The 12456-nt window shown below is 31.7% G+C and overlaps 2 protein-coding genes across 4 annotated transcripts; both read left to right on the top strand.

Annotated features, from left to right (window-relative positions):
• Nucleotides 1-531: 531 nt before the first annotated feature.
• LOC112696866 (zinc finger protein VAR3, chloroplastic) lies at nucleotides 532-4824 on the top strand. Of its 2 annotated transcripts, XM_025749789.3 has the most exons (6): nucleotides 532-1105; nucleotides 1201-1318; nucleotides 2471-2751; nucleotides 2872-2970; nucleotides 3047-3558; nucleotides 3682-4824. In XM_025749789.3, exons 1-6 carry the CDS (start codon nucleotides 666-668, stop codon nucleotides 4620-4622), a joined length of 2391 nt encoding a protein of 796 aa, XP_025605574.1. In that variant the 5' UTR covers nucleotides 532-665; the 3' UTR covers nucleotides 4623-4824. The 2 variants fall into 2 exon arrangements, with proteins under 2 accessions (XP_025605574.1, XP_025605573.1); XM_025749788.3 differs by having other exon boundaries at nucleotides 3047-4824.
• Nucleotides 4825-7586: 2762 nt separating this feature from the next.
• Nucleotides 7587-11448, top strand: LOC112696865 (probable lysophospholipase BODYGUARD 4). 2 transcript variants are annotated; one of them, XM_025749787.3, is made up of 5 exons: nucleotides 7707-7920; nucleotides 7998-8302; nucleotides 8406-8755; nucleotides 9560-9756; nucleotides 10999-11448. In XM_025749787.3, exons 1-5 carry the CDS (start codon nucleotides 7910-7912, stop codon nucleotides 11315-11317), a joined length of 1182 nt encoding a protein of 393 aa, XP_025605572.1. In that variant the 5' UTR covers nucleotides 7707-7909; the 3' UTR covers nucleotides 11318-11448. The 2 variants fall into 2 exon arrangements, with proteins under 2 accessions (XP_025605571.1, XP_025605572.1); XM_025749786.3 differs by having other exon boundaries at nucleotides 7587-8302.
• Nucleotides 11449-12456: the final 1008 nt, after the last annotated feature.

The following is a 12456-nucleotide window of genomic DNA, read 5'->3' as shown; positions in this document are numbered from 1 at the left end:
AAAAGATCTAATTTTTTATTTTTATATATATTGATAGTCAAATACATTAATTTTTTTTTCATATTTTCTCAATTACTATAGTAAAATTTACCAAAAAAAAAGTGTGAAAATAAATTTAGAATAGAAAAAAAACAGATTCTCTCTCTTCTTTTTAACCATTTTTGTTTGCAGTGATCGAGAAAATGTGAAAAAAATGATTTATTTTTGTTAGTAATACGCAAAAATGAAAAATTAAATCTTTTTTAATTTTGCTAATACTAAAAGTAATATAAATATAATTTTTGTTGTCTTTAATGGTGAAAATGAAACTAAAGAATAAATATATAAATGGATAAGTACGTATTTGATTTGTATTTGTATTTTTTATTTTTATTTTTTGTATATTTTATTTTTGAATTTTATAAAAAAAATAAAAATAATAAAAATTTTCTTTCATCTTTTGTTTTTATTTTTTCTTTTAAAAAATAAAAATACAAACTAACGCACCATAACATTTTCTATATTCCGATTTAAATAGGTAAATAAAAAAAATTATTTAAAAAAGAAAGCCAATGACTGAGTGGGACTAAAAGAATTGAGCTCAGTGCCCGAGTTAAGTGCAGTGACTGACTTATTTATTTGCATTGGGGTGAAGAAAAGCAAGGATACACACACTCGCAAAAAACATGGTTGGGGCCGCCCCACGGTTCCTCTCTCTCCTCACCACAGCTCCCTCCCCTCTCCTCCGCCACCGCCGCCACCTCCTCCTCCTCTCCGCAAACTTCCGCCGCCTCTCCACTCCCTTTTCAACTTTTGCACCCTCTCCTCTGAAACTCAAACCCTCCCAGCACCATCACCATCCACAACCACAACAGCAGCACCAGCAGCAGCAACGCTTTCAAACCGTAGCAGCTTTCTCTCCTTCTTCCGACACCTTTCCTTCCTCAGTTTCACACCCATGGCCCGAGTGGTCCCGCTTCCTCTCCCACCTCACCTCCGCCGGGTACCTCCACCGCCCGCCCCCTGACCTCGGAACATTCGCGCCGCCCCCTGAGTTGTCGCGCCAATTCGTTGCCGAGGCTGCCGCTTGCTACGCCTTCGCCGCCGATAGACCCAACCTCTTGCGGTTCGTTTTTTCTTCCGTTTCCAATCCAACTATCTGCTCCGATTATTGACAAGTGATGAATTGAATTGAATGGCTGTATGCTTGCATTTATGTAGGTTGCTTTCGAAGAGAGACATCGGGGTTGTGGCTGAAAATGGTGTCCCCTTTCTGTTCCGAGATGCAAAGGAATCCATCGCAAAGATGAAAGCTTTCGTGTCAACCAATGATGCCGCCGTAAGTGCCCAGTTATTATTATTATTTTTTTTTGTCGTTGTTTCTTTTCTTGAATGGATAGGGATATCGAAGTTGACTAGTTTGTGACATTGAAATAGTTATATATCAATCCATTATTCTCAATGTTGGGTTAATTAGATACTCTTGTTGCTTTAGCAACCTAATATATGCGTACCTTTCTCTTGTTAAGTTCCCACTTCTTTATAGGAAAAATTTGGGGGTGCTTTTTCATTTCATGCCTTGAGATTATTTCATAAGTTTGTCTAGAAAAACCAAAAAAGTTTCATGCTAAATTTGTTTTCCTTCTTGAATGGATGATAAGATGTGCTTTGTCCTAAATGCTGCTGCATTCTAGTTTTCTTTGGGATATAATAGTCATGCTTAACCAGTTAATCACTCACAACACCTCTTTTGAACTAATATTGGGTTATTTTCTGCAGAACTAAGTTGATGGTTTATTTCATGTTATATGAAATGTTTATTTTACAATATTTGTATTGTGTTTGATCTCAATAAAGTTGGACCAGCTGGAAATAGACATGCATGAGATCACTTGTCATGTAATTTCCATATTACTCATCCAAATTTGATCTATGTCGTTAAGTATATTAGGATGGTGATTGGCGTGGTTTAGTCACGGCATTTAATGTGATAAAAGCTGCGGTAATTCCATATCTAATGTATGAGACGGACCAGATTGTTAAAGTAATGAAAGAAATAGCATTTAGATGCGTGCATAAAGTTTATAAAGATGTGATTATGTCAAGAAATAATATATGTATAGCCCAAGTGGGAGATTGTTAGGAAATTATTTGATTTTCTAACTTATTTGTGGGCAATACGTATATCAATTATAATCACAAATGAACTAGAAACTAGAAAGCAATCGAAAGAAGTTTGCTTTTGAGTGGTTGGAAGTTGACATATAAGGATTGCTCAAGTATATTTCTCTTTTGGTGTTCTAACTCCTAAGAAAAGTGAAAAAATGGAGATTTCCCAAAATCCTAAACTTCTGTTCTGCATAGTTGCATCTTTTCCATTTCATTCCAATATTCGAAAATATGTGATGTGAGAACAGTTAATTCACATTGTCATGTGTGTTAAAGCAGTTAGCAGCCATTGATCTAGTTGCACATGTTATGCCCTTTATAGGTATTGGACACTGACAGAGCAACAACAGTTGATCTAATGAAGTTTATGCTTAGTTATGCAAGTAACCCATTGGTTACATCTGAAAGCAATAATCTATCTAACAGAGATATTGTTGAATCATCAGTGAGAAATCTGTTTGGTGAACTTTACAAGCTGAGTTACAGTGCACCTGGGCCCAACTCTTCTGATTCGATGCAAAATCAAATATCTAGTGGATATGGACAGACAATGCCTCCTGGTCGAAACATTGAAATGAAAAGGGGTGATTGGATTTGCCCAAGGTAGGCAGGACATTATCGTTTATCTTTTCACTTTGAATTACAATTGGTTAATTTTGTTTCCTCAAGTATTGTGAAGAGTATTCTGATAAATCAGTGCACTCCCTTTCAAATATTGAGCAGGTGTAATTTCATGAATTTCGCAAGAAATGTTAAATGCCGCGAGTGTGAGGAAGCAAGGCCAAAAAGACAATTGACAGGAGGAGAATGGGAATGTCCTCAGTATGTGTACCCGTCTATTTTTTGTTCCCTCTAATTTTGATGTACACAACCAATTAATGAAATTTTGTTTTTCAAGGTGCGATTTCTATAATTATGGGAGGAATATGACTTGCTTAAGGTGTGATTGCAAGCGACCGGGACAGATATCTTTGGGTCCTGCCAATACCCTGTCAAATATGGGGTATGGAAATGGAGACAATACTAATACTTCAGAGATTGATAGCAGACTAGCTGCTAATGAAGAGAAAGCACGGCGTTGGTTTAGTAAGGTTTCTCAACTAGATAGCAGTGCGGATATTAACAGCTTGATTGGGGATGAAGATTTTCCCGAGATAATGCCATTAAGGAAAGGAGTAAATAGATTTGTTGTGAGCACAAGGAAAACTCCGTTGGAGAGGAGATTGGCTGACGCTCGATACAGGAGAAACTTGGACAATAATGGCATTCCCGGGGTTGAGGATTTTAAATCTGTGGAATCAACCAGGATAAATGATCCTCGATTGTCTTCAGATCTGGCTGCCCAAAAAATTGAGAACATGACAACAGAAAAGAGCGAAACTGATGCTCAGTATGCAGGTACTAGTACAGGTAACAATTCACAACTTTCTAATAATTCTACAAACCAAAATGGCATCATAGATAAGGAGAAAGAGCAAGCTGAAAAATCTGAGCGGTGGTTTAGAAAGGTTGCTGAGTTGCATGATATTTCAGATTCATCAAGCAGGGTATCTGATGAGAACTTCCCTGAAGTAATGCCCATGCGCACAGGAGAAAACCGATTTGTTGTTAGCAAGAAAAAGGATCGATCTTTGACTTCACCTGCATACAAGAGACAATTGGCCATGGAACAATCTGGCAACAATACCAACTTTGTCCCCTTTGTTCCCTTCCCTCCAGATTACTTTGCCAAAAAGGACAAGCAACCGGAAAATGGAGTAGATTCAGTAGATATTTCTTCGAATGCTGAATCATCTTCAATATCTGAAGCGGCAGAGAATCCTCCAAAGATGCCAGATGATGCTAGAGCTAGAGCTGAGTTACGAGGTGCAAACTATTCCCCAGGTTTGACCAATGCTGAAACAATGTCTGGGGTTCCAGAGATGTTAGATAATGCTACACTTGGCCGGGAAAGAAAAGAAAATGTCAGAGAGATTAGAAGACAAGATGAAAACATGAAGAACAGTAGTCTGGAACCTTCTGGACAGCACTCGACTAAAAATGATATTGGTTCCATTTCTGGGGCATTAACTAGTGGAAATTCCAGTTTCAATCAAGAGAATTTCGGGAACAAGAACAGCAATCAAGAGCCAAATTTGACAGGCAGTTTGGAAAACCAGAATAACAGAACACAGTGGACAGGAAAGAGTTTGGAGGGGTCAGCTGTCAAGGAACCAGATCCTTTGGACATGTCAGAGGAGGCAAAGGCAGAGAGGTGGTTCCGTCGTGTTGCACAGATCAAGGATATCTCTGAGCTCAGTCAGATTCCAGATGAAGATTTTCCTTCGATAATGCCTATGCGTAAAGGCGTGAATAGATTCGTTGTGAGCAAGAGGAAAACGCCGTTGGAAAGGAGGTTGACATCTCAGCAGTACCGAAGAAACCTTCCTGTTGTGAGTTCAGATCCTCTTAAAAAGGAAAATGAAGGTAGCTGAAGAGCACTAATTAGTTTTCCAGTTGTTCTTATTTTATTTTTTGAATGAGATTAAAATTTTATCGGCAAATATTTGTATCCCATTTATTCGCGAGTGCAGAAAGAAATATAATGGTGTTTTAACCTTACTAGTAACTATTACTTTGTATTATTGTAAGAAATTTTTGATGAATTATCTATGCATGTGTTTGAGTTACTTACCATCTTAGTCTGTCAAATTTCAGAAATTAGTGATGCAGTAAAACCAATATTTTCAGGCTGTTTTACTATATGGAATGTAGAAATAGGATTGAAATTGGAGTTTATAAAATGGCTTGTTCACAGATAAATTTCTCTTAACTACCTTATATATGATCTGTCTAGAATTTTTTCTATTCTTTGTTATTTGTCTATTTTTATTTGATCCACCTTCTTAAATAAATATTCTGTCAGACTTTTTTCTACATATTTAAACAACTTAAGACGATATTTTACATTTCTACTGTTTTAGCATAGATTAACTTATTGGAAAAATTTCAAGTATAGCGAAAATTTCGGTATTTCAATAATTTTAATAATTAATTTTAATTAATATATATTATATATATTTTTTATAATTGTGATCAACGATTAAAATAATTGAAATATTGGTGTTCTAGATACATTTAAAATTCTTCCTAACTTATTTACCTTGCAGGTTGCAACTTCATAAAGATTTGACAAAATTTTATATTAGTTTTCGAGAGCATAATGTAAGCTTCCCCCTTTATCCATATTTGTACATAACATAGACAAAGTTGTAAAAATAAAATAAAATAATAACAAAAAAATTGGAGACACACTTATATATAGAATTTTGTCTATCAAGTACAAACATTTCGCCCAATTGTTGTATCTACGCATCAGACACATTTTAAACATAATACTTATCGACATTTATTCGATACTGTATTCAACCGTATTTTAATAAAAAATAAAAAAATATTATCTCTTAACATGTTTTAAGATACTTATATACCATTATGTATCCAACTTTATTCTTAAATGTATTCTTGACATAAATTTAGAAATAATATATATTATTATTTGTTGAAATAAAATATTTTTAAATATTTTATATAATTAAAATAAGACAAAAAATTAATTTATGTTTTAATATTAATAAAATATTAAAATATTATTATGATTTATCTAAAAAATACTTTATATTTTTTATATATATGTGTCTTCATGTCTTATAAAATTTTAAAATTCGTGTGTCAGCGTATCTCGTATCTCGTATCTTGTATCGTATCATATCTCGCGTTCTTATTAGTATGTGTGCATATTTTGCTAATGAGATGACAATTGGCAATCGTTGGATGTGAAATCAAATGAAAAAAACAGATGCACCTAATAATAAGGTTTAATTATTATGTCGATCTTTAATAGTTTTACTGAATTTTCAATTAAGGCTCTATACATTTTTTTTCGGTTGAGTCACTATACTATTTTATAATTAAGTCTCTTTCGTAACAAAATGTTCAAATTAACGATTAAACAAAACGAATATACTTAATAATTGATTGAATATTTTGTATAGTTTAACAGAATACTTTGTTAATTTCAATGTTTTTGTCACGATAGAGATTTAGTTACAAAATCTAATAGAGTATAAGGACTTAATTGAAAAGAAAAAAAAAGGGCAATTTGCTTAAATAAATAGAATAGCAGAATCGTTTACTTAATTGTGCAAAACTGGTTGTTGTTACGTGCATGTGCAAAAAACCATTTTTATGTAATCCGTGGCAACCCACCACGGTTTCAAAACGTGCATAAACCGTGGCAGGTCCCAGCGGTTTATGGACAAAAATTATAGAGTGTAAACCGTGGTAAGTCACCACGGTTTACGAAGGAAAGATGGCATGTATAAACCGTGGAGAGTCACCAAGTTTTATGAGTAAAGTTGATTGCACATAAACCCTTGTGGGTTACCACGGTTTATTAACCAGACTAACAAGATAAATAAGCATGATAAAATATGCATTACTAACAATACCGATAATAATATTAACATTTACGTAGACAATATTAATAAACGCCTCACATTTTGATTGACAGTAACCATAATAATATCAATATTTATGTAAATAACATTAATCAGAATAACAATACAAATAAACATAATAAAATATTTTTACTAACAATATTCCTAATAATATCAATTGCTATATTAGTATGAATTTTAATAACAATAATAATAACAATAATAGTAACTAACCTTTTCGTCGATATATCCTGCCACGTGAGCGACGCCATTTAGTCGGTACAAGCGATCCTCATCCTCCATTGGCTCCACCACCCACTCTTCCTTCACACCTCCAAAGTTTTCCCAAATCCTCTCAACACAACAACAACTTCCTTTTTTTTTGTGCTGTCTCAAATGATCCGTCCCTGTCTTCAGCGGATTAGTTATATAGCTACACACACATAAACCGCGGTTACCGGGTTTTATGTGTAATCAACTTTTCTCATAAACCGTGGTGACTCTCCACGGTTTATGCATGCCATTTCTCCTTCGTAAACCGTAGTGACTTACCACGGTTTACACTCTATAATTTTTGCCCATAAACCGCTGGGACCTGCCACGGTTTATGCACGTTCTGAAACCGTGGTGGGTTGTCACGGATTACATAGAAATGACTTTTTGCACATGCACGTAACAACAAACAGTTTTGCACATTTAGGTAAAGGAATCTCCCATTCTATTTAAATAAATAAATTGTCCAAAAAAAATATAAAGACTTAATTAAAAATTTAATAAAACTATAGAAGCTAAATGAGTAATTAAACTTAATAATAATAATAATAATAACTCCGGTGAAATTTTACAGGTCAAACTGTCAAAGACATGATAGGGGACCCTGAATGTGGCTAAATATTCTTGAAGACGTGGCCAAACCTCTATCACGATTTTATATATTCTAGCAAGCACCAAATCTGAACTATTAGTCCAATCTCCAGAAGATGCCAGCCACCTTCTCAAGCACTCTACTCTGTCTAGATACTCTATTCTTAGCCTAATATGAAAGATTTATTAAATTTTACATTTTTTTATGATATAAATGAAGTAAATGTATATAGCTGTTAAATTTCTTTGTCAAGTAGTGTAACTAGTTCTCCCTCAGAAACAGAATCAGGTGACATTTTTCATAAGGACTTGTTGCTGATTGCATCAATAGAAAAGAAAGATAAGGATATGGTTTTAGGCTTTTAGCTTTGGCATCACCATGTCTCCTGCTGCAGTTTCTTTACAAAAATGGTTGAGCAATGCTGCTCAGGTTCTCAACTCAATCATATGTTTTGTTGTGTTCCTCGTCTTCGATCTTCTTGACGCCATTTTCTGCGTTATCTTTAGATTCCTTGATGAGTACATTGAAGGGGAGGCTTCCCCTTGTTGCTGCCGGAAAGAAAAGAATGTGAAGGAAGATGAAGATTATGGCTTGTCAGAGAGCCTAAACGAGAGGAAGAACATTTTTAGAGAAATGACGAGGTTCTTGAAAATTAGGTGTAAAAGGGAGGATTCCAATGAAGAATGTGAGAAAATTGGTGGAAGGTTAATGAAAAAAAGCTGGTCTGATTGTGGATGTGAGTCTTGCCTTTCATGGATGAATGATGATGGTGACTATAGGCTTCATTTTGTTGTGAAGGAACCTTTAAATGGTATCATAATCCTACTAATGAATCTTTGCTGTTCCATTTGTTACACTCAATGCATCTAGACACAAATTGTATATTGGAAGATGATTCTATGACTTTTTGACAGATGGTGAGAATTGCAGGGGAAGAAGGCCTTCAGAGAATGTGATATTCTTGCATGGATTTATCTGTTCTTGCTCATTCTGGACAGAGACAGTGTTTCCATGTTTTTCTGAGAAAGTGAATCAAGATTACAGATTGATTGCCATAGACCTTTTGGGATTTGGAAAGAGTCCAAAGCCAAGGGATTGCATGTACACATTGAAGGAACATGTGGAAATGATTGAGAAATCAGTGATTCAGCCATTGAAGTTAGACACTTTCCATTTGGTTGCACATTCCATGGGATGCATAATTGCATTGGCAATTGCTGCAAAGTACCCCACTTGTGTAAAATCAATCACTCTTGTTGCACCTGTAAGTGCCTTACACCCAAACAGGATACTAATCTTCAAAAATATTAAACAAATACACCTTAACTTGTGTATTAGCATCATGTCAATGTCATATTTTAGAAAACGCAACTGTGTTAACAATAGTATATGCTTTTTACAAATAGAAAAGGTGTTTGTGTAATATTAAAGGCTCATAACTGATTAGTACTTTTTTTTTCCTTTTTTGGTTGTGTAAATTACCTTGATTTTTTCTTCTTTTAGACAATATTACATAAAAGAGATTCTTTGGTGCCTATAATTTTTTTCTTAAATTGCCTAAAAGTAGAGATAAAAAATGGTGGGATTCATCATTTTTTTTTTGAATTCTTCGTATAAAATCTAGACACCATAAAAGACACCATTACATAAATACTCCTTAATTTACACATTTTACAAAATACAAAAATATTCAGTTAGTATATTTTAATAAAAAAAAGATGTGACTGTAATATATGCTATATGCACAAAAAATTAGTCATCAAAATAGTCATCTATATATAATATATTTTAAAATATAAAATACATATTGAAAATAAGTTAAACCATATATATTTTTATACAAATATATACAGATTGATTTTTAGTGTGCATATACCATTTTTTAATCTTCTAATATAATAATAAAACAAAAAAATTGAGGTCAATGTCATTTAAGCATATTTATTTATAATTAATGTCATTGCATTATCTAGTTATAAGAGTTACATACTTTTACTGTTATGACTTATTGCCTAGTAATGTATTCTTACTTTTCTCCATTATTCTGCTTATGATTCTCTGGTGGCAGCCATACTCTCCTTCTGAAGGCAACGATGCTTGTTTAAAAGCGCTGGCAAATATGGCTGGGAAGAAATTGTGGCCTCCATTAGCATTTGGTTCTTCATTTATGTCATGGTATGAGCACTTGGGTAGATGCATTTGCTTTCTCTACTGCAGAAACCATAGGATATGGGAGTCCATTCTCAAATTCATTACTCTCAAGAGGTAACAAACGTTTCTTTCCATTATTATCTATACCAACCATGTTTCATAAACAAAAAATCAACCACCATATCAACCTTCTCTCTATAGAATACATATTAAAAATAAATTAAACACAACGTTAATTTATATACAACTACATAATAATTAATTTAGTGACTGATTTTTTGTGTGCACGTCATAATATTTTTGTATTTATACCTCTTTATATAAAGTAAATAAGAATAATTTGATTTGAATTTTTTGTTTATATATATTTGTGTTTATTGACAAGACATTAGTAAATTATAACATAATTATATTGATTTTCTATAAAATTAGATGACACTATTCATATTTTTTATATTATATACTAATCTCATTTTATATTTAAGAATTTTTTAGGATAATATTTCTAAACCTGAAATAAAAAACTTTTTGGTTTTGAAGACAAAGATAAAGAAACAAAATATTTCTATGTTAGAAACACATTTTTTATACTTCTAGGACATTCAATATTCATGTATTTCATAAAATATGACATAATAAGCATAACATTTGACCTTTTCATTATCTTTAGGAACGTCAATGTATATCACCTAACCTTATCTGGAATACCACCTAATCTTAGGTGAATCATTGTAATTTACTGTAAAGGGTAAAGTACTAAATTGGTCTCTTAAATTTGGGCGTAATTCTGTTTTGATCTTTAAAATTTAAAGTGTTCTATTTGAATCTAAAAAAATTTTATTTAGCATCAATTTAGTTCCACAGTGAGATCAAAATTAAATAATTAACAAAATGTTCTACATAACAACAGTACAAGAACAAAATTGATAATCTGGAGAACAAGTACAAACTCCAGAGGCATAAAATCAACCATTGATACATCAATACATTTATTTATTATTTTTTTATAATATAAATAAAATATTTTTTATAAAACTAAAGAAAATGATAAATAAGCATAATGGTTGATTTTGTGCCTATAGAACTTGTACTTGTTCTTCAAATTATCGATTTTGTTCTTGAACTGTTGTTATGTAGGACATTTTGTTAATTATTTAATTTTGACCTCAATGTGGGACTAAATTAATGCTAAATGAAACTTTTTTGGATTCAAATAGAACACTTTAAACCTTAAGGACCAAAATACCCTACTCTAAATTAAAATGTATAGAAGACATTACATATTTCTAGTCTCTATTACTTGCTAATTATCAACAATAATGATGATAACTAAGCATGTGTTTTTTCTGTTCTCAGGGAGCTTCATTTCTTGATCATAGACTTGCCTAGGCACACTCATCACTCAGCTTGGAGTTCCATGCACAATGTGATATGTGGTGGGGCGAAATTTATGGACACTTATCTCAGAATATCGACCGAAGCTGGGGTTATTATTAATATAATACAAGGTAACAAGGATGAGGTTGTACCAATAGAATGCTGCATTAACTTAAAGAAGAAGGCTCCAAATGCTGAAATTAACATAATTCCAAATGCAAACCACAAGACAGTACTTTTTGGCAGAGAGAAGGAATTTGCAAATAGTCTAGAGCATACATGGGCATCTTCATCTTGATATATGTATTTAGGTGATTTCATTGGATTTTTTCAAATAACATACATAGAATTGGAAAATAACTTAAATTATCTCTATTGATTTGTAAATCGTATTTTATATGAAACTTATCAAGCTAAATCTTAAAATAATATCAAGTAAACTATAATTTTACTTGTCAAAAAAATTAATTCATGAAGAAAGCAAACTAGTTTTGTACTTGTCAAAAAAAAATATTTGTGTGACAAACATATCTAATCATTAAATTTATTTGTGGATAATTTTTTCCTTATTCTGAATTTTTATAGATAAAAATAATATTTATTATTTTTTGGAGTACAATATTACTTTTATTTATTCATAGAAAATTTTCTATATAACTTATAGACATGGCAATTTAGTCAAAAAATATTTTTAAATTATATCTATAAAATATATATAAATGGTGGATTATAGTATAAAGATATTTTGGTAATTATAGGGATTATACAAATATTATTAAAATTAAAGTCACATTTTTATATTTTGATAATAATTTTTTTATTTTTTAAATTAAAAAATACTATTAAATAATAAAAAGTATTACTTTAATTTTTGGCAATACTTTTTTTAAAGTACCGCGTAGCCACTATAGTAAAAAAAATTTCAATCTGACTCTAGTCGCACTGAAAGAAGATACTCCAGATACGGACTCGAGCAGGGACGTTAGAGCTTTAAGTGACACTGTAGTGAGTAGGAATGCCAGACACACGTGACAAATCCAAAAAATTTATGTTAGAGGTCACTTAAATAAAGACGTTTAAAATATTTTTTTTTAAATATTTATATGTTGTGTTTTAATTAATTTTTGTATAATTTATTCGGTATTCTTCATCATATATTATTAAATTTTTTAAAAGATTTTCTTTCCAAAAACAAAAAAACATTTAATTTAGACTAAAACAAAAAAAGTAATAGATTAATTATTAAATTTTTTTAAAAGATTATTTACATAAAAAATATATCACATTCATCAAAAAAAAAGTATATATATATATATATATATAAAGCTCTTAAAATTTTTATAAATAAAAAATAATTAATTTTTATTTGTGTAATATATAAAATAATTATTATATTATTATTATATTATAGATTAAAATTTATTAATTTAAATTTTA

The sequence above is a fragment of the Arachis hypogaea genome, chromosome 6 (assembly GCF_003086295.3).
Source record: "Arachis hypogaea cultivar Tifrunner chromosome 6, arahy.Tifrunner.gnm2.J5K5, whole genome shotgun sequence".
NCBI classification, from domain to species: domain Eukaryota; kingdom Viridiplantae; phylum Streptophyta; class Magnoliopsida; order Fabales; family Fabaceae; genus Arachis; species Arachis hypogaea.
Note: the sequence above shows the minus strand (reverse complement) of the source record. Positions and strands in the feature narration are given on the sequence as shown.